This window comes from Ochotona princeps, chromosome 7 (assembly GCF_030435755.1).
Source record: "Ochotona princeps isolate mOchPri1 chromosome 7, mOchPri1.hap1, whole genome shotgun sequence".
Classification (NCBI taxonomy): Eukaryota; Metazoa; Chordata; class Mammalia; order Lagomorpha; family Ochotonidae; genus Ochotona; species Ochotona princeps.
In genome coordinates this window covers 31,968,923-31,992,606 of record NC_080838.1, presented here as the reverse complement: position 1 = coordinate 31,992,606, position 23,684 = coordinate 31,968,923, and the positions used below count along the sequence as shown (strand labels likewise).

The following is a 23,684-nucleotide window of genomic DNA, read 5'->3' as shown; positions in this document are numbered from 1 at the left end:
GGGACTAAACTATTGCTATAATATAGTAGAGGGGGAGGAGGGTTGGAAGTGAGTGAATTAAAAAAAGTACCATATTAAAGCAAGATAATGAAAATACAAACAGTGGCGAGAACAGACATAGGAATTCTCTTTAATGTCTGTGCAATTTCTCTGCAAACCTAAAATACTCTGAGGAGTATTTACCTAAAGCACAGCACAAAGACAGAGAAATAAACCAAAGCGTAAACAAAAGTAAAGGAAACACAAGATAAACTACAAAAGCTCATTTTCTCCATAAGTGTTTCCCATTATTTCCTCTAAAACTCTGTCATGAGCTAATTACCAAGGTGGGACTCAACTGCCCTGAAAACCATTCATATCAGCAGTGTGTCACAGACATGTGATGTCAGCTATAACTGAAATCTTACAAGAGTCATCTTAAACAGAGTTAAAAAGAAACAGATAACATTGATTTTAATAATACATATTTTAGCCAAATATATTCACAATATTATCACTCCAGTATGTAACCAATATAAAAGTTATCAATTAATAATCCTTGAAATCAAGCCGCATTTAATTATAATACACCAATTCAGGCAGCCCATTTTTATATACATTTTTAACCTCATTTTAGCTTTCATAAAAGTCACAATTAAAAAAAAACAATTCATAAGGCCATGCTATTCCAAGGCCATCTAAAATTTCCCATTAATTAAGTCAAGAGTAAAAAAAAACCAGGATTCTTGAATATGTGTACACTGAGAAAATCGGTTCATCCTTTATAGAACTGACTTGTCTTTAAACGCATATCAATTTCAAAACTATACCAATGCATGTTAAATGAATTCTTGAACTATAGTGTCAACAAATTATTAATGAAGTTAAATTCAAAGAGATATTACATAAATTTAAAAGCAACTCTAAACTTACTATCATCAAAGTAGTCATCAAATCGTTCATGTGGATTTTCAATCTTAGTTTAGCAATACGTACTACACTTCAAACCAACTATATATTACTCATTTTTATGTGTACAATATTAATTTTACCAAAAATTTTAACAAGAAACCAACTTATAAAAATGTTTTTCCTTTCCTTAGAACGTCGAATTTATCTCATTTATATTCACTGTGATATTACTGAAGAAATGTAAATTAATATTTGCCAAGCACTCCTTGGTTAAGAAATTCTTGGTGTTAGCAGTGTAGTAAAATCTTAAAAAAAAAAAAAAAAGTCCTACAACTCATCCGTGAAACACTGGCAGAGCGTAAGATCCTTTAAACTTACTGTCATCCATTACTTTCAATAGTTTCATAAACTGGCAGTGATTAAAATCACTTGTAAATAAATAAATGAAGTTAACAACTGAACCCATGCACTTTTCAAAGAGTCTACTTCAGAAAATTGAATACAGATATTTTTAATGTGTACATAAAGTGGAACTAATCAATAATACAGGAAACAATCTGACACACTAAAAATTTCAGAAATCTGGATTTTTTTAACCTACCATAATTGGAGACAATCTTTAATGAAGAAACTAACCATGTAAATAGTTCTTTGAAAATCTACACTATAAATTCATTTGCTGGAACCATGAATTAACATTTCTTTGTCCATTTAGAAAATTCTAGAAATTGTATGGAAGAAATTACTTAAGTGGTGGCTCATGTCATGTAACTCAACAAAAAAAACAGAGAAAAATTTACTTAACTGAGCTTTGTTTAAAAAACAAAAAAGGTCCTGCATTCAATGGGCAATTGCTAGATCTTTCACTTTCAGCCTTCTTATAATTTTCCCATAAAATTCCAACAATCAATTTATCTTATAAACTCTCCAGTCAAAAAGTGCATTTTTCTTGGAGTAAAAACCAAGCTGGCCAAAATTACACACTTACATTCTGGTCAAATTTTAACTATGAGCCCCTTGCGGACATGAACAAAACCCATTGGGCATGTTTCCAGGCTCATACATCCTCCTTCATTTAGGTAAGCGTTCATTTGTCCAGCACATGAGCTGTTAATGAAGTTGCACTAAGGAGAACCGTCAGTAACTGCATCAGCAAAACCAGCCCACACAACCCTTCAGACTAGAACCAGTAACAGAAGCGTGTAGCAAGTGCAAAGATAACCATCATTTCTCCCTTTAGTGTTGTTGGCTTACAACCTGTACCTGACTTTTCACCCATGATCTCTTAACAGCCACTGGCTTTTGAGTTTCAAAAAGCCTCTGAAGACTTGTATCAAATAGCGTCTATAGCCAGCTTGTTTTCCCACCCTTCTTCAGGGTAAAGGGAATGTTAAACTGGAGACAAGATGGTAAGAGGAGATATGAGCAGAAAAGGCAGTTGGTGTTTGGTGAAAAAGCTAAAGGGGGGAAAAACATGCCAGGCAGGAAGTGGAGTAATCTGTAAGCAGCAAAACAAACGTGTCACTTTTCCCAGGTCGTTAGATGGACACCTGCAAGTTTCACACAGTTGAGAATTAAGGTGGTGTTTGATGTCAGCCTGACTTGGCAGTCATCAGGAGTTAAAGCCATGAGACATCTTTAAATTTCTTTGTTGGATCTTAACAAAAAGAAGTTGCATCAACTCATCCCACTAAAACAGTATAGCACCAGGTTTTAGCTGCAGTATTTGTACCTCATCATGAAGAACTCCCTCTGCAATGCCGCATTCTACTTAGAAAACTAAGCCACAATGAATCACAAACAACAAAAAATACCATCTTTCCAGTTTCCTTCTACCAGTCCAACAACACTCTTTTCCATCATGGCCAAAAATACTCAATTCCCTGCCAAAGGCACGGGCCCCAGCTCCAGGCAAGCCATCAGCCAGAAGCTCCATTCCAGCCCCGAAACCAGTATACACAGTTTCTGTGCTTCCTGATAATGAGATGGGTCACGAATGACATTCACACCCATGGATACAAGCAATTCAAATCCTCAGACAAGGCCCCAGGCAGAGATCTTCAACCCATTCCCAAAGATAAACTCTAACATAGGTGTTCAGCTGTCTACCATGAATTAAGTAACAATGTCAGGGAAGAGTGGAATGTCTTGAGTGATGGCACACAGTAGGCAATGCAAGGGTCATCACTGCTTTCACCCCGTCACTGTCAAAGATTCTCAGCAACTACTGCCTCAAGTTCTAGAACCATCAAGAATTTACCCAGCTTCTGGCTCTATCTGGTAAGCACAAGCTTGAGGTAGTGTCTGTGCTCACCAAAGAGAACACCATTTGAATGAGTTTTGTCGACCACTATGGAGAATCTGCCAGCACACCATGCTAGGTGGAGACTGATCTTGGTACCCATAAAGAGAATTGATTCTGATGGAGACTCAAAGCCTTATTTGCCCCACAGACTTACGTTTCTGTTGTATATTTTAGTTGTGTGATGTGTACTACAGTTCTTTTTTCCCATTTGTCACAAACACAACTTGGTGATTCCTAATTTAGGTTCATCCTACATTCAGACAGAAACTGTACAAAACCTGTGGGTGCGGACTGCCCTCTGGTTGACAGTTTGGTTGAAATGGTGTGTTGAAATGAGCTCATTTCCTGAAATTGATGAGACTATACAGTGTTGTGTGTTAACCAATAATAATAATAATAAAAGACTCATTTGTGGTCTCTGCATGTTCTGGATGAAGTTCTAACTCAGATGAACTCTGTACCTCCCATTATCATAGCGTAGTTATCTTCTCTACACTGATGACCCAGGGACCCATGAGGAACAGGTGCTAACAGCCTCCAGGGACAACAAAACCTTATGCTCCACTTCCTCCTATAAAATGATGTGCTATGTACATATATGCTGTGCCTATCATCCTGGATACTTTAAGTCCTCTCTAGATTACTCGTAATGCAGGGAATAATAACAAGAAAGACAAATCTGTACATGCTTATTTCACACAAAATTTGCTTTCAACATTTTGATCTATAACTGTCAGCACAGATATTGTAAGCACATATAGAACACAGATACCGCAGTCTTTTTACTCCTCACACAATTGCAAGCAACAGATTTTCATTTTGGAATGAATCTACATTTCTCTGTATCCATGCTCATTTGATTATCTCTTAAAAGCATTGTGAAAAATATAGATTATTATGCTTCCATTCAGAAGTCTGGCATTGATCTTGAACTGGAATTGTTTTAGCTCCTTCTCCCTGCAATGTTTTTTATTGTTCAATTGTTGGATAAAGTTGTACAAGATGCAAAATTATAACAATCTAAGGGGTAAACACTGAAAAGAAAAGTCTTTCCTGCTGCCCTCTGTCCTCCAGCAGTTGTAGTTTTGCCACTCTGTCTCATGAGTATGAAAACTTTATAATTCACTGTTAGGCAAAAGCAAACAGGAGGGTTTAAAATAAACTACCAAAAAATCTTTCTTATTGTAATGAAAACTGTTCACTGCTTTGATAGGAAGAGCACAGTGACTGTTATCTAAACACATTGTAAATTCGACCTTTAATAAAACTAAATGTTAGCGAATTTTGACTATGTGCAATATATCTTTTTTAAAGATTTATTTACTTTTTATGGAAAAGTCATATTTAGATAGAAACAGAGACAGATAGAAAAGTCTTTCATCTGCTAATTTCACTCCCCAAATGGCCAAAACAGCCCAAGCTGAACTGATCCAAAGCCAGAAGCCAGGAGCCTCTTCGGGGTCTCACACGTGGGTGCAGGGTCCCAAGGCCTTGGTCCATCCTCAAATGCTTTCCCAAGCCAAAATCAGGGAGCTGGATGGGAAGCAGGGCTGCCAGCACACAAACCGGTGCACACATGGGATCCCAGTACAAGTAAGGACTTTAGCCACTAGGCTGCTGTTGCAGGGTGCGAGCGAGATCACACCAGACATGTCTAAGGCTTATTAAGGAGTCTTTATTAACCAAGCAAGGTGATAATAGAGCACAGTAGCAAATCACAAGTCCATACAGCAATCCACCCAATCATAATCCAACCAATCATAATCCCAAAACAAATGGTCATCATCCTTAAGTCCATCCATTAAGCTGAAGACCTATGTCCCAGCTTCCCCAGCAATATAAGTTATTCTAAGAGACATGCAACAAATAACCGGGACACATTTACAAAGCTGCAGACATTCACCCTTCCCTGGCTTTTCTGCCCACATTCTACTACTGCTTGGCCTCACCCCTCTTGGAACTCCAGATAGTACACAAAGTAGAAACATTATTATAACCATTGTCTCTTCTAAGCAGCACACAGAGACCATGCTCAGGGGATTACCTGTCCTGGGTCAGCGAAGAGTCGAGGTGCTAGCGTATGGAAGCACCTGGCCAGCAAGAGTGAGATCCCCGGCTTCTCGGACCTTTTAAAAGGGCTTGTGAGGGGAGTGGTTATACACAACACAATACCATCCCCTCTCAGTTGATAGGTTTTCTCTCCTGCCCACCTGTGACTCACCTAAGTGTTGTGGGTTAAGGAGTTGATTAGTGCTCGTTAGGATGGACAGGAACAGGAAATGGGCTGGTAGCTAAAAATACCTAGACTAATTGGACTTCCAATAACCTGGCTCATTTAGGATGTGGGGGAAGTGGTTGAGGATGCAACTACCATTCCATTGCTGTTAGGACCCACCTTCAGGACAGAGGTTGGGAGACACAGCCGAATTTCATTTGCCCACTGTCAATGGGTGCTGGCTATCACAGGCTGCACCTCATAACACTGCCATGCTATGCCCATGCAATGTATCTTTTATAAAGCATTTCCTTTTTATAAACCTACTGCAAATAACTAAAAATAATTACATTTAATATAATTTTATTTTATTCCCTATCAGGAGGCCAATTTCACATTTTCTCAGATACAGTTAAAGTATCTCTTTAAATTCTCACCTTTTTTATACTGTTATAAGAAAAATATCACTTTGTTTTACTTTGTCACAGAAAACATTGTTGTGACCTATCTGGCATAACTCGTTCTATGTTCATTTTGTTCTGTTGTACCAACTTCCCATCGTTACTTAACTGTGCATCAGAAATACATTTTCTTCGTACAATCTGGCGTTTGCCGCAGCAGTTAAGACATGGCTTGGATGCCTATGTTCCACATCAGAGTACCTGGATCCGAGCCCAAGCCCTGCTCCTGATTCCAGCTTCCTGCTAAATGCACCCTCAAAGCAACAGGACCGCTCAAGTGCTTGGATCCCTGCCACCAATATAGGGGACTCAGACTAAGTGTCTACTTTCTGGTTTCAGCATAGACAAGTCCTTGCCACTGCAAGCCTTTTAGAAAGTAGAAGATGAGAGCTCTCTCACCTGTCCCTCTACCTCTTTCAGTCTCTCAGCTTCACAAAATTAAAAATGAAAAATTGAAGAAACATATAATACATAAAATACACACTAACTATGAAGGCACACTTACAGCAGATGTTTCTATTGTAATTACTAAGTAAAATCTACAAAGGTATCATTGCTAATAATGCTTCCTGCATAAAATATTTTAAAAATTTCTGCTCCTGACTCTGTAACACTTTCAAATAAAGTCTCATTATTTTAATTTAAAAAAAAATCAAAAGTATGACAGTGTTGCACAGTGTGTAAAATTACTCTGTTGACAGCAACTGACCCAGTGCTATGATGCTGTGTAGCATTAAAAACAATGCAGGGGGTGGGCATTTAGCAAGGAAAATGCCTATATCACATCTTGGAATGCTTGGGTTTGCTTCCCATCTCCAACTTCTGTCTTCAGCTTCCTACTAATGCAGACCCTGGAAATCAGCAGTGATGGTTCAAGTAGCTGGGCTTATGCCCTGAGAGTCATTAAAACTAAGTAAAATTTAAATTCACTATTAAGTGAATTTCGAGTACTCAAGAACCTCAAGCAGCCAGTTCCTACCCTACCAGATGGTGATAAACTGTACACTTAGGTTGAATGCATTTTTCCAACAAACATGTAATATTTGTTCATTTTGTACAGAATATGGTATGATAATATTTCAAAATTCAATTACAGTGATTTTCTTTTAGAGTTATTTATTCATTTGAAAAACAGAATGACAGAGCAGAAGAGACATGAAGAAGAAGAGAACTCTTCCAAATGCCTCCAACAGCCAATCCTATGCCAGGCTGAAGCCAAAGAACAAGAACTCCCAGCCTCACAGCAGCCGGGAGCTGGATCAGCGGCAGAGCAGCTCAAACTCAAACAGGCGCACTGCAACATGATGTTGGCATTGCAAGTGGTGGCCAGCCTCAAATGCAATTAGTTTGACTAAGATGTAATAATTATATTTATTTGTGGGATACAATGTGATATGTTAACATAAGAATATAACAAACAGATCAAATCAGGGCAATCGCCACTTGCCTTCCCTTACCATTACTCTATATCGGAACATTCTCAACTCCTCTCATCCAGTTCTCTGGAAGATAACAAAATGCATTGCTGTGAAACACTCCACATTACTCCTTATCTGCATGTTGTTCAAATGGAGTCCTTCTAAAGTGTTATTACAAAGGAGAAAGTTTGAGTTGCAAATGAATTGCTTAAAATCTCCCCATCAGTCTTCCTTTTATACGCTCTCAACGTAAATAGAATATAATTAAAAATTATGATAGGATTAGAAGGTCCATTAATAATGTTAGTCTAATAACACTAGCACTGTACTTTCTGAAAAATGTATTTTCTTTTGTTTTCATTTTCTACCAGGACATTAGAAATCTACAAATAAAGAAAACCCGATAACCGCTTTTCATTTTTATTTATACAGCAAATACTAAAGCTAATAACAATTCCTATTAAAATTCCCCACACTGCTATTTTTCTTTCCAAAAAGAGTTCCTTTTTGAAGATATGCAATATAGTCTCAGAAATAGGTCCTAAACAGGAGTTAATTGAATTTTTACTAAAACAACGTACTTAGAAAATTATTCTGAGAAACATTGTTCTTCATATGAAATTGGGTATATTGTACCAATGGATATATAAAACATTCAAAGATAATGGCTAATTGCTATAGAATTTTCTTTTTAGAGCAATGAAAATATTTTAAAATTAGATGGTGGTCATGACTGCATATTATATGATTATAATGTAGACTATCTCACTGTCCATGTAAAAGGGTATGCTTTATGGGATATGAATATTATCTAATATTGCTGCTATTAAAAATTCACAAATGTCTCTAGCAATTATGTCCAAACTTTCTTCAGGACCGCATCGGATAAGCAAATAATGACACCATTGCATATAAGATAAGCATGCTTTAAAAAATTCATAAAATTCATAAAAATGCACAGAGACATTATCAGAGTGGCATTATAGACAACAACAATCTGCAGCTTTCACTTCCTGGATATTGCTCCATAATTTAAATATGGTTTATCCCTGCGAAAGTTAAGACAAGGAGGCTCACTTCCTTAATGAGGTAGTGCGGGGAGAGGTGGTCACATGGGCAGTGTTCAGAGCCTTCAGGAAACAGTCTAACAGCATCATGTGCTTTGTGGGAGTGAGTTCTCACTTTTCTTTCTGCTCTTTGGCCATAACATCATTACCAGCCTTCAGAACCAAGAACCAAAAAAAAAGTCTCTTTCTTCCTAAATTACCAAGCCCAACTATTCTGTGATAACAACAGAAAATGGACTAAGATAATTACTCAGTGTTATGACACCACTTGAGATTTGTGCTGTGAAAAACATCTCTAAAAACATAACAACCTGATAGCTATATGCATCTCCATTCATTTACACTTTTCCTGACTTCATTTACATTTTCCCTGTTCTTGAAACATTCCTTCTACCCTCTAGCCATATGTAAAAACACTCCTTACTTTAATACTTCCTTTAACCTAAAACACTTTCATTAAGAGTGTTATCTGTACTCCCTAATGAAAATATCCAGGTAAACTGGAAATAATGCAAGCTATAAGTCCGGGACTCGGTTACTAGTCGCTAAGTTTTACCTTCTCTACCAGGTTAGTTTTGTCTACCTAGGTAAACTCAGCATCTACTGTTTCACTTGGGACACAGCCAGCTTTTAGGTTTGCTGAAAGACAAGCAATGGCCACTCTCGTGGAGGATATTGCCTAAGAGATATTCTGCCCATCCTCCATCCTCTAGGAAAACCACATTTGCTCACATGTCTACCTTCTCTGGTGAAGTCTGAAATAAAGCTGACTACCCCCACTTCAAGTTATGCTCACTGGGTCAGAACAATCACATTACTCGTGCCAAATGGGGAATGGAGATGCCACCCTCCTTTGACTTGTTAGGGTAGATCTGTGAGGGTGACAATGTCCTTGAAAAGGTGCTCTTTGTTCCTCAGGGACATTAGCCTGTCTGAAACCTACCTGTTTTCTGCTTACCAACTTGAAGATTAAGCCACTATCAAGGTGGAAAGAACTTCGGTAACATTAAGCTCACTGATCAATGCTTGCCAAAGCCCATGCTACTGAACTTCCTCTCATTTGACATAATGTCCTTCTTTACTGCTCAGGCAAGATGGAACTGCAACTGAGTGTTACGTGATAAAATTCCTAGAGTGCTACAAGTTGTGATCAGAACCCAAAAGATAGTAACAGTGCTCTCACAAGACAGAAAATATTGTTTTTAAGTCCAACTATCTGACCAAAAGTTCCTAGCACTCTGCTAATCATACCTTAGGTTTGGCTGACACAGGTATACAGGAAGCACTCTACAAGAGATAAAGAACAGTCACACACACACATAAAAAAGGCAGAACTTCCAGAAGACAAGTCACAAAGTCACATCTGTTTGCTTTGCTTTTTCCTTAACTAGAGAGCTAGCATCAGAAAGAACGGATGATGACATTTGTTTTTGGAGTCCAAGCATCCTTCTAGAGGGCTTCTTAGGTGGTATTTTTCCACTAATGTCTACATTAAATGGTTCCATTTGGAACGAACACAAAACGTTATCATCTGTAAAACAAAAACATTTGGAGAAGAAAAGTTTTTGTTCCAAACACCTAAAATGACTTCCATAAACAACAAAGAAAAATAAAAGATTTTCAACAATTGAAAACATTTTTTCCCAAAACTAAAACACATTGGAAACCTGGTACTCAGTCAAGTTCCCAACAACAGAGCAGCTGCAATCATCAAATAACTGCAAAGAAAAAGAAAAAAACATGTAAACAAAACGTCCAGATTAATAATCAACCCATGAGTGCCTTTAAAAACTGTCTTTCAGTCAAATCTGCATCTTCAAGAAACACAAAAGCAAAATGTTTGCCAAGTAGGCAAACCCAAGCTAGTAAGTTGCTAAAGGAGTCAGTAAGTCATTTCTGCTTCTAACCATCAACTCCCATGTTTTCTAATAGCAATGATTAAAAAGTTAACACAGTCAACATACTATTAAACAAGAATTATTTGAATATTAAATATGAAATAGAAGTTAATTCAATGATGCTTATGTCTAGATACTGTGCAACACAATAAGGCAATAACAAAGCCAAGCTTCCCTCCAGTAGTCTATAATGTGGCATACGCTCCATCCTCCCATTTCTCTCAACCTCAGTCTCCAATTGCCCTCTCAGAAACATCACCACCTAGGATGTATATGGCTCAGGGAGGATATTTAAAAGCCATACTTGACTCCTCTCTTTCAACAGTCAAGCCGTCAGCAAGCCCTTCCCAGTGTGTGACCTACATACAACACACCACCAGCAGCTAATCATTTCTGTCCATCACTGAAGCTCACATCCAGGTCACCATCAACAGCCTCCCGACTGGTCTCCCTGCTCAGTTAATAACCTGTTCTCCACAAGGCAGACACAGTGACCTCCTCAAGGCATCAGTGTGTCATCATTGTCTTGCATATACCCATCAATGATTTCCTGTTGCCATCAGAGTAAATCTCCCGATCTGACCCACAACTATCTCTCTAATCCTACCCACTACTACTGCCCCTTCCACTTACTAACTCATAGTCATGCTACACTTGATAGCCTCCCTGGCTTGCTTTCCATCTGTTTACATTCAACAGACCACATTCATTGCCATCTGGGTTGTAATCTGGTATCGTAATCCAAGTGTTTTTGACATGCTGGCTCCAGGACAACCTGACAGCTCAGCTACAGCAGAACTCAGTGCCTTGTATCTCACTGTTCTGATTCATTTTTGTAGGGCAACGTTCTGTGGAAGTGTCATAATTACAGAAAGGTGCAGAACCTTAAAGAATACAGCACAAAATATTACCATAAAACAAACACTCTAAGTGAACTAGTACACAGATAAAAAAACCACCCCGAAAGCATTCCCAGGTTCCCACTTGTAATTACTACCCTCACAACAAGGCAAACACAACCCAGATTTACAATCTCCTAAATTAGCTTTACCTCTTTTTGGAACTGTATATGCAATCAATCATACTCCTTTGTCTCCAGCTACTTCACTGTGTGCCATGTGTTTGAAATTCATTCACGTTTGTAAGTATAGTAAAAACACATTGATAATCACAAAAGCATTTCTCCAAAATGACTGCACCAATTAAAAAAACAAAAACAAAAATATAAGCAGTCAGGGCCAGTGCTGTAGTAGAGTGGGTAAAGCTACTGCCTGTTATGCCAGCATCCCTAAGGGACACAGGTTCAAGTTTTAGCTGCTCCACTTGGGATCCTACTTTCTCTAATGTGCCTGGGAAACTGCTTGAGCCCTAGCTACCTGTGTGAGAGATGACATGGAGTTCCAAGATCCTGGCACAGCCCCATCCATTGTGGTCACTTGCAGAGTGATTCAACAGACGGAAACACCTCCCCACTACCTCGCTCTCTAGGACTCTGCCTTTCAAATGAATAAGAGAATTCAGATAATTAAACAGGCTGAATATCTTTATCATCTCTACTGCACATGTGAACCAACTATCAGCCTTTTGGCTAAGATCAAGTGTATTGGCCATTTGGATAGCTTTTTATGTGACACAAACATTTTACCAAGTCCTTCTCAGATCCCCAATTAATTTCAGCCATCACTGAAACAGATTACTCTTCTAATTGAAACAATTCAGTCATACACACAGAGAGAGAGTATTACATTCATTCTCCTTTTCATTATTACATTCAGCATTCTTGATTGACAGTTTTGTTCATTCAGCACCTTAAAATATCGTTCAGTTGTCTACTAGCTTTCACATTTTCTGTTCAAAGTAAGTTTTCAATGACTTTTCTTGAGGATAATATCTCACCTACCTCCTTTTTATTTTTTCCTGGCTTCTGTTATTATTGTCTGGTTTTCAATAGTTTTATCAAGCTATGCCATGTGGTGGCTCTCTTGATTTTGGTACTATGTGAAGCTCACTGAGCTTCTTCAATTATCAAATGATGTTTCCTCAATATTTCTGGAAAATTCTCATCTATGATCTCATCAAATATGCTTCTGCCAATTTCTCTCTCCTTCCTTTTAACACTGAAAGATGCTAACTTTACAGTTTTGTTAGGTATTTTCATGAGCCCACAAGCCTGTCTGCAGTCTCTATGTTTCGTTTCCAGTATTTTCTGTTCACTTTTTCATTATTCTTTTCTTATCAAATCAAGTTCCTAAATCAAACCTGCAGCTGTCAATTTCAGTTATATTTTTCTGTTCTAGAATATACATTTGCCATTTGTAGTATCTCAATTCCTTAATACAATTTTCCATATTTTCATCTGGTTTTCTCACTTTTTCTTCAATTTTCTACAACAAAACATTCAGGATATTTTGGAGTCTACATTTCACTAACTATCAATATTCAGATCTTCCCTAAGTGAATTTTAATTGTCCAACTTTACTCTCAGTTTTGATCACAAGGTTCTATCTCTTATCATCTCATAATATTAAATCCTGGACATTACATATTAAAACACTTTAGAGGATTGAAATATTGTATTTCTTCTAAACAGGTTGAGCCTGCTCTGCCCTGTCAGACAGAGCTGATTCAAAACGGGGCTGTAGTTGTAGCAGACCTCTGTCAGATTCAAGAGCCATTATTCCAGCCTATAGCGCTTCCAGTTGAAAGTACAGTATGTGCCAAAGACTTTCCTCAAGCAAGAAGAGACTGTATATCATTTGGCTTAGGGTGGTACATGGATTAATCTATACCATTCTGCCATATGGTTTCATAATCCTTCAAAAGGCTCGAGGAGGAGGCAGCAATGCCTTTGACTGTCTCTCAGTGTCTAATGCTGTCACTCCAATCCCACAAGATAAACAACAGCTCTGCCTGTTTCTCTGTCTCAGTGACCCTCAATACAAGCTAAGCTCAGATTGTCAGCCTCTTGCACCATAAGAATCAGGGAAATCTGACTTCACCAAGGAAAAAGATCTTACATTTTCCACACATTTGTCTAAATTTTCTACTCTTTTGATCCTTATACTGCATCTCTTACTTTAATAGTTCCGCGGTGCCCTTAAACAATGTTGATATTTATTCTCCCTTTTTACTCTCAGCAGAAATACAGATATAATCAAGTTCTTTTGGATAGTAGCTTCTTTCTCTTATTTTATTTTAATTTCAATTTTTTTTTAAACAAACTCAATGTAGTGGAGCCAATGCAGTGCGGACTAATCCTCCACCCTGCAGAGCCAACATCCCACATGGGCATCAGTTCAAATTCCACCCAGCTGCTCCACTTTCAATCCAGCTCCCTGCTAATGGCCTGGGAAAGCAGCAGAAGACAGCCCAAGAACTTAGGGAACCAGGAAGAGGCTCCTGGCTCCAGATCAGCTCAGCTCTAACCACTGTGGTCACTTACAGAGTGAACCAGTGCAAGGAGGACCTTCTCTGTCTTTCCTTCTCTATAAAATCTGCCTTTCAAAAATAAATAAATAAATATGAGATTAGCCAGTTAAATCTTTTCACCAGTAAGGCACTCAACAGCCCATGAGATATTTATTTAAAATGTCAAGTAAATCCTCTTATTTTTGTATCATAGTGTCAAATAGCAGTAAAATAAACATGTTAAGATCCTTAATCTACTGCTATGTTTCACTGTAAAATTTACCTTTGCTAAAATTTGCTTCTGTTCAAATTTGTTGAGATCGCACGTAAAAGTATCCTAATATTACTTTGGCTGGTATTTTCTAATTACTGTATAATATTTTGGGAATGCAAATTTCATTTGAATGTCAACTACAGTTAAGCATGTGCCGTTTGTTTTTCTTGCTCAGGTTTTTGTAATTTGATGGAATGTGTTTATTACAGTTTAATAAATGTTTGCTTTATTTAAAAAAAAATAAAGTACTAAATGAGCCTCCCCTAAATAAATAAATAAATAAATAGATAGATAGATAAATAAATAAATCATTAGAAAATCAAAAAACAAACTCAATGAGATATGTACATACAACTTGAAAAACACGATATTCATTCCATTCTTTCTCCCACCCACCTACAGTTCCCCATTTCATCTATTTTGATAATATAGTTTAAATTTACATTACAATAAATAAGTAAAAAGAAAAAAAACATAGTTTAATAAAATATAGACAATGATTACAAATAATAATTGAACAAAACAATGATCTCTTTCATATAGTCAATGTTAGGTAATAACGGATCATTAAAACAACAGTAGTGCTACCACTCCATGACTTTCTAAGTTGTCTTCAGTCCATCTACATCTAACATATTTCACTACCACTGCCTGAATCCAAAAACAGTCTGATTATTTTCCACTATGAACAAAGAAAAAAAAAGATAATTCTACCCGTGCATTTCCAGTAAAAGATACTTAATGCCCTCCTTCTTCATATTTCCTTGCTTCCTCCCTCATGGAAGAAACAAGCTAAAATGAATACACTTTGTGTTTCTCTTTACAACTCACTACTTGAGAGCCCATGATTCTTTGGACTTGATGTTTATTTATGGGTCTTCTACCTCAAAATACAAAGTTCAGGATTTCCTCTCTACACCTAATCTGCCACCAGGTAGTAGCAGACCTATCAGACACTGGGGATGCCTGCCGCTGCAAGCTGGAGACCACTGCCCCCAGTTGTGCTGCATTTCCATATAATGACAATACTGACTGCGTCTGGGATTCAGGACGCATCTCTATGAGGAGCAAGGGTGGATATGTGCACAGTCTCCTTTACAGATGAAATTCTTGCCACAGATGATACAAAGATCAAGATTTCAGAAGCAGCAAGTCTCCACCACGACCTGTAGTCTCAGCTACATTTCCAACCCAGCCTTTTTGTGGCCACATATTACAGTTAGTCCACAGTCATTAAGTAGGAACTTTAGTCTTTACCTGGTTTCCCATTCCTCTCCATTTGAGTAGAATCAAGAAAAATAAGAATCATCATTCTACAAGTGAAGTAGGTACTAGGTTTGCACAGGAAGCTTCCAAAAAGCACCCAGAAATGTTTAATTGACACAGAAATTTTTTTAGATCCCATTGACTAAAGGAAGAGGCCCAACTCACCTCATATGTACAATTATTTTAAAATAAGAATTTACTGTAACTATAAGGAGGTAAATATTTATACAAAAAATACATAAATTGTGGGTCCGGCGCGATAGGGTAGTGGTTAAAGGCCTCGCCTTGCACACGCTGGGATCCCATAAGGGTGCCAGTTCTAATTCCGGCGGCCCCGCTTCCCATCCAGATCCCTGCTTGTGGCCTGGGAAAGCAGTCCAGGATGGCCCAAAGCCTAGGGATCCTGCATCCACGTGGGAGACCCAGAAGAGCTTCTGGTTCCTGGCTTCGGATTGGCTCAGCTGCAGCCGTTGCGGCCGCTTGGGGAGTGAGCCATCAGATGGAAGATCTTCCTCTCTGTCTCTCCTCCTCTCTGTATATCCATCTTTCCAATAATAATAAATAAATCTTAAAAAAAAGAAAAAAAATCATTTAAAAAAATTGTATAATCATGTATTTTGATAGTTATATTTTGCAAATATGTTTTACCAAAAGAATAAAATATTTTCTAATGACAAAATAAACAAAAGTAAGATAATTTGATATGCTGCATTTTGTAATACATAGCTATTTAATAGATGACATTAACTAACTATTCTCATAACATAGCTGTCTTTAGATGTAATAATAATAACAATAATTTTTTCATCAATCCTAAAGGGTATGGATTTAGGAAAACAAATCAAGTAAAACATTTTATCATTTTCAGGTTCGTGCATATAAGACAGATTGTTTTCACAGTATTTTTTTGCCTTGCACTTTTACATCTGCAACTCCGACAAAGAGACTTTATGGTCTATGTGTTTCATTTGTTTTAGCAATCTTCCTTCCAAGAGATAAATTACTTATCACATGAGGTAAAGATGATATAGTAGCAGGCTACTGATCTATATCAAAGTAAAACCATTTGAATTTTCCTATAAACATATCACTCAGAATTAGGACATTTCATTTCAATCTCCAGTTTTTATCTACTTCTTTGGAACTCTGCATTCTTAGCTGTTATACAATAAGAGGTTTTTGTGCAAAGGGGTCTAACCCAGCATCAGTGAACTGTGACATATCATCTTGCTCCACTTACAATGCATCACACCACTGAACACCGAGCAGTGTCAATAAACTCTTCACAGTATGAGGCATTCACAGTCACAGCATGAGAGAGAGAGAGAGAGAGAGAGAAAGACAGATATTCATGTGATCTCAAAGTAGGTGCAAAGTTGAAGACTGAATGACTTAGTCAAGATGACACCATCAGAACTGACCAGTTTCTACATTGCCAGAGGTCCACTTTGAAAAAAAGGTGGGAATAGGCACATCCAACAGGGCTGCCAGGAGAAAGAAGATACAGGATTCCCCAGCAGCTGCTTTAGAACACCTGCATGATGGTCACAGCAGGTGGCAAGGAAAACACACAGCTGGCAGCATTCTTCAGGTGACTAAATTGCAGGTGCTACATCACAAAAGATGTGTTGGAAGCCTTCAGCCAGTGCCTGGAAACAAGGAATGTAAACTGTGGCATGACATACCTGAGAAAATATTATAAAAAGGGAAGGTCTTGGAGATATAAAAACACAGGATTACTGAGAGTGCTACCAGCAGGATTTAAATGGATTTTGACCTTTGAGAGAATCTGAGGGAACAGAGGGTGAAAAAAGGCTAGCTCAGCCCCAAACCACCTGGCAGAGTAGGCAACAGTTAAGGGAAGAAGAGAATGCAACAAAGAACCCCGTTTCACCAGTCAATGAGAAGCAATTACAGTCAGACACAGATCCCAGCCCCAAACTCTACACCTGATCTGGACTCTGAGAAATCCAGAATTCTGTTAATATATTTAATTTTAAGAAGAAAATTTAAAACTGGGCATTTTAGGAATGAATATTTGGTGCAATCGTTAGGTCACCACTTTGGGACACTCACATCCCACACAGAAGAACCCCAGCTCAAGTGCAAACTGCTTCTGAGTCCAGTTTCCTAATATTTTACATCCTAAGCAGTGGTGTTCAAGTACCTGGGTCCCACCAACTATCTGGGAAACCTGAACTGAGCCCTTGGCTCTTGGCTCAACCTGGACCAGCCCTGTCTCTGTGCACAATGGGGAATGAACCAGCAGGTACAGCTTTCTCTGTCTCTCCCAACCTCTCTTTTTTCTCTCTCTGCCTTTCAAAGAGATACAATAAGTAATGTTAAGAAACACCTGAGGCTATCAAGAAGCATGAAAGACAGACAAGACTCAGTAGTCGCTTTGCACACAGAGCTCAAGACCTGCTGGCCAATACAAGAATAAAGAGGTACCGATCAGTGAGTGCTCTGAAGCATGGGCCACCTGCAGGCCTGCTGAAAACCATGCCGACATGGATGCCAGGAGGCACTCTTCCCTGCTGTCACTGCTGTCATGCTGTCAACTAATGGAGGTGTTTCTCTCTCTCTGTCTCTCTGTCTCTCTCTCTCTCACACACACACACACACACACACACACGGCAGGCGTGACCTGACTAGTGTCTCCAAGCTCTCTGATGGGAAAGGGCCATCCAGGTCTGATCCACCGGAACCACAAGCACTATAAGCCCAACTCAGGGAACTCAGAACTGTTTCCATACAAATTAGAACTTCAATGGGAAAATAAAAGTTGAAATGAAGCATCATTGATAAAACTCAATTCTAAGTTTGGGAATACTTATTTTAAAATTCAAACATCCATATACATGGAAAGTCTCATTCAATAATTAGTTCTATACTCCAAGTTATTTAAAAAAAAGATTGTTAACTAAGATATTTCAACATCCTGTTTAAAAAATGGTATACTTTCATGTTGTTCAGGTTCTAAAAATCAAAACATTTCAAAACATAAATACTCAAAATACTCAACTGGAGCTGATTTCAAGGAACAAATCCTTAAAACATATTAAATAGCATAAATAAAAGCATATTTTTAATGCTTCAACTAACAGTCCCAATCCTACCTCCCACATGAGCCTGTAATCCATGTTTTCATCCAAATCTTCGGGCATTCTCTTCTCTCCTGCAAACGGTCCGAACTTTTCACCCTAAGAAGCAATGATTATATGGAAAAAGAATTAACACAATGATCAAGATTAAACCATGTTTAATCTTCCAGTTTTTTTCTTCAAATCTGCATGAACAATATTTGATAAACTTTGAAAATCTTCACAAAGATTCATATATTTAAAATCCAATTTAATCTGGTTTTAGCCAAAGAAACTGAATACACATATATGAAACCAATCCAAGGAGGTTAAACTGCTTAACTTTCCAGCTCCTGACAAGGCCCTGAACACAGTTCCTCATATGTTTCAATTCTCTTCATGGCCTCGGGCAAGCCGTCTTAAAATGAAAATCACTGAGTTTTGTCTGACTTGAGAGACAAGCCCACCAGGCAGAACATCACCTGGTTTCCATAAAAATCATAAATCCATCCCTATTATACACAAGAAAGAAGTACGGTTGCCATTCTCAGAGGAGGACTGATCATAAATAAAGTTTAAATTCACCTGCCAATCTTTGCAACAACGAAGAGTGCACGCTGTACAGGAGGGTCTCCCAAAGGGTTTGCTTTGAACCCCACCTGCATGAGAAACCTCAAATAAAGAAACTGGGAGCTGCATTTTTCTAAAAGATTTATTTCATTTACTTGGGAGAAAGATTTACACAAAGAAAGACAGAGATAGAGATTTCCTTCCACCTTTTTATTTCCCAGTTGTCTGCTGCACGCAGGGATAGGCCAGGCCGAAACCAGAAAACAGGAGCTTCACCCAGCTCTCCCACATGGGTGGCAGAGGCCCAAGCACTTGCGCCATCTTTTACTGCTTTCCCAGGCACACCAGCAAGAAGCTGGATAAGAAACAGGACATTTGGTACTTGAATCGGTGCTCATAAGGATGCCACCATTGAAGGCAATGGCTTAAAACATTAAACCACAAAGCCATGCCTAGACAGCTGCATTTTGAACAGCAACTACCTCAGACTCACTGGAGTAGCCCTGCATGTGTTAACTTTGAGCAGCTGGCCCCTCAGTCAGTTCTGCAAGGACTTGGGAGGCCATATGTCAATTGGCAAGAGACACACTTCTCTGTAAGGTGACAAAAGCAAGAGCTATAGATACACAGGGAGTGCTAAGTTTTAGTCCAGCTAGAGTCTGCAGAAATATGGGCAGAGGGCACATGGACCCACTTACGCTTTCGAATCTTCCTCTAACCTGCCAGAGACCATTTTTCATGCCCTTAGCATGGATTTAGAAGAAGAAAGTCCCAACTTCCTCGGGGAATAATTGATAAATATCTCTTGGGGCAGAGGTGGGGCAGAAAAACCACCACTACCATGTTTCAAGAAACATAAATTACTAAACAAACAATAGGAAACTCAAATCCTGGTTTCCTAGGAGACAACCCAACTGCTGGACCAGACCTTGGCCACAAGAAAAATCACAGGATGTGTTCTGGGACTGGAACTCCTCAGTTACTGATGCCTGTGCAGTGGACAGCATGCCCAAATGCACATGGGAACATAACAGCGAGCTTGTCCAGGCCAGCAGGGAACGTCAACTGCCTCCTCAGAGGAAGGAATGCAGAACAGGTTGAACAAATCATCTGGCTAAGGTTTACCACCAAACCTGGGTCTGGGTCTATGGAAGCACTAAGACGGACTCAACCAACAGACCTTGAAAAGATTTTCTCAATTCTAGAGATACCAAACTAACAACTTCCCAGAACTATTAACACCCTCAGAACACTCGTCTCATCAGGGTCTCTAAGGCACCATTGAAGGACTGTCCCCCATCCCTGGGTGCTAACAGTTTGACAGCAAGGAGTAACCAGTTCACCCTGCTCCCTTGGGGGACACAAAAGAAAAAAAAAAAAAAAAACATTTGTCCCACCCACCTTCCTCCATACCTGACTGTCCTCTCTGTAATCAGAGGCCCCACAGGTATGCAACCCTCTGAACTATGTAACCAAAATTAAAAACAAAATAACAAATATTTTAAAAGAAAATGTCATCAAATAAATTTAATTCGCTTTGCCTACCAGATACAAAAATTTAAACATTATATTCTCAATTTACCAATACTACCGATGGTGATAAACAATACAGATATTTGAAGCACAATCTAAACTGACCTTTAGACGTATTAGATCTGCTCTCACAAGGGTGCCTTCCCCTAAGTAGTGAAACATCCTTCTCTAACTTTAATCAGTGTTTTCCCTGTTATAAAAATGGCATTTCCTTAAAATTATAGTTATAATATCCTGCTAATTCACCATTTCCTATGAAGATTCTAACTCATATTAAGACTAGTTAGGTTAGAATACTTAGGTGAGAATCTCCATAGGAAATGGATTGCTTGGGCAACATACCAATCAAAGAAAAATCAGAGCCCCACACACCATATATATATCATTATTTCTTCCCGAGGTTAACTCACATGAAATTGACAACTCTTCATATGAATCATCCTAAATAAACCAGATACAAGTGCATCAGTATACTCAATACCTGAGATGAGGTTCATAATTCGACAGGATGGAAACCCATAGGTTCCAAACAATCTTTCTGAGAACCTAGAACATGTCTAGTTGACATCTGGGCATTGATTTTTTTTCTTTTGAAATAAAGCCACTGCAGATCGCGTCCCAGCAGCAGAGAAACTCTGGGCTTCCCAATCTCTGGCTGCTTATGTGCATTTGCAATATTGACACTACCTTGAACTGGAATTTCTTCTCAAGAACTTTCCTAGAATTTTACTTGTATCTCAAGATTCAGCATATCAAAAGCTTCCAAGCTAGGCAGAAAGGCAGCTCAATCTCAGAAATCCAATTATACGCATCTAAAAGACACACTTGGAAAGTGCCCAGATCTGGAAACAGTATGCATACCTAAAGAGTTTTCCCATTCTAATCACCTGTTGCCACATCACATTGTGGATGCAATTCTGCTAGGGATCTGCAAGGCTTTTGGAGAAACCCACAATTCACATTTGTATGTGAAATCACTACTTCTCCACAACAGTGATGAATTCCAAGTTTTCAAAACTCTGGGGAATAAGTTGAATGTGACGTTACAGTAAATTGAACTTCCACATAACAAACTATAGGACTCAAACTCATACATCTGACAGATCTCATGACCAGCCTACAATGGGACCTTTTTGTTTCCATTCAAAGCATTTCTCAAGGAAGCTGATAATGAATCCATATAATATGCCACTCACTAGACTGTAACTTTTAGTAAACAAAAAGTGTATGATTGCAAAATGTGGGTCATTCTCTCTCTCTCTCTTTGCTTAATATCATTAGTAAAGGACTGAAAGTAAGATATCTTAGAGGACTAGCTAAACCCTCAGAAGACTTGGACCACAGCTTTTGCGCTGCTTTTAGTCAGCTAAGACACATGAGATGAGGTTCCAAACTTGCCAAACCTGTGTTTTCTAAACTATAAAACTTTGAAATTGGGGTTAGCTGATTCTAATGTGGCTTCCAACTCTCCGTTTCCATTTAAAAATGCTTTCACAGGCCAAATTGAGAACAATTTTGAAATCAAAGAGAACAAGAGCATCGTTGATTGAAACACAGCCACAAATTCCTAAATCCATTAGGATTGTCAGAAAGAAAAAAAACAGAATTAAGAAAAGCACAATTCATTGGTCATTACTATTAAAATCACAAAAAAATTTTCATTTAAATTATTAAGTTATAAATTCTTTAAATTCATGAAAATTCGTGAAATGAAACATATGGATATTTTGTCTTGCCTTTTCAGTAATAATCACAGATCAGGACAACCAAACAGCAGCAACAGATGGCAGAAAGTGGAATGCTCAGTTCCACACTCATCAAGGATGACATCTGCGTTAGCAAATCACCATTTGAAATCCCCAGTAAATACAACTTGAATCAGAAATATCAATGGTAGCTAAAGCCATTAGGTAATAGGCTAATGGTGAACAAGATAACCATCCAGGAACAGATTACCCATTAAGCCTGAAGGAGAAATAGTACTTGTACAAGAGAAAAATTGCCTTAACCCACCATGGGCATCACTAAGTATAGGAAAGTCAAACATCACATGCCAATTGCTACAATGGAGTATCATGTAAATCAGCAAACACTTCATGAAGCATTTCTGCAAAAATATCTGTATTTAACTTCCAGAGAGAAAAAGAGCTTTTTATTTTAAAGCCCTGAAAAGCAAAAGACAAATAATTCCAGATGCCTGGTACTCTGGAAAACAACTGTGTGATCTCTTCAATAAGTTATTATATACAGAAAGGCGGAGTAAAGAAGGAAAAACTTCTAAAAGATTGAATGGCATCTAATGATGCAAACTGCGGCCCTTAATAGAACATGGTGCAAAAGGAAGAAGCTATGAAAACATTTTCTGGGGAAACTTAACCAATGTGAATAAACTAGTCATAGCAAACATTAGGAAATCACAATTACTGCTAAAATGCTTTAACAGCCATTTAAGAGAATGTCTTTATGCTGAGGCATAAAGAGGAAATGAATTGTCACAATGGAGTAATTGACTTTGCAACTGTTCAGCAAATAAAACTATATACATATAGATGAAATAAATGATATTAAAGTGAATCAATCTGTAATTCAATCATTTATATTTGAAATCATGATTTTTTTTTCACAGAAGGAGTCTAGGGTTCCCATTTGGCACTTAATGGTGTTTCATTGTTAAAATATAAAGCATATCTGTGCTCTTGCCATGCAATCAGGCCTTCAACAATATATTAAATGTGCTTCTAAAATGTTCACTATGAAAACTACCCAATCTTCTTTTCCTACTGGGAATGCCAGGGCAGAGACTCTGTCTCCCATTGTCCATTATCCTTTGTGTTAGAAGACTGACTCAATATATACATATGTATATTTTATATATAAATACATATGTATGTGCATATATGTGTGTATACATATATATACCCTATATATGTGTGTGTGTGTATATATATGTATATATATACACACACACACACACACACTAATGGGTCCAAGATAGAAAAACTACGAAAACCTGGAGGAGATGAGAGCCTAACAACTTATAACGGAAATCATAATACAGAACTGCCATGAAAGTTTTCAGGCGAAGCTAAGTCAAATGGAAAAAGTATGTGCTTTGATTACTCCGTTTTTTACCCCATCTGGAATATAAGCATGACAGAAGGAGCTGACACAGCTATTTTGGGGCTAAAAGAATTGCAAAGGCTTTCACCCAGGCATTTTCAGGCACTGAAGCTAAGGTAATAAAGGTCTATCTGTCAACTTTCTGTTACAGGGACAAGATAAATACCAAATGTTT

The 23,684-nt window shown here is 38.1% G+C and overlaps 1 protein-coding gene across 3 annotated transcripts in view; it reads right to left on the bottom strand.

Moving 5' to 3' along the window:
• PRDM5 (PR/SET domain 5) overlaps nucleotides 1–23,684 on the bottom strand; it is a 183,457-nt gene that overhangs the window by 147,204 nt on the left and 12,569 nt on the right. For 2 of the 3 annotated variants that reach the window (XM_058666903.1, XM_058666905.1), the window contains exon 2: nucleotides 18,323–18,406. The exons of the other annotated variant lie outside the window; for it this stretch is intronic. In XM_058666903.1, coding sequence (XP_058522886.1) covers nucleotides 18,323–18,406 — 84 coding nt within the window. The remainder of the gene's footprint in view (nucleotides 1–18,322; nucleotides 18,407–23,684) is intronic. 3 annotated transcript variants of the gene reach the window in all.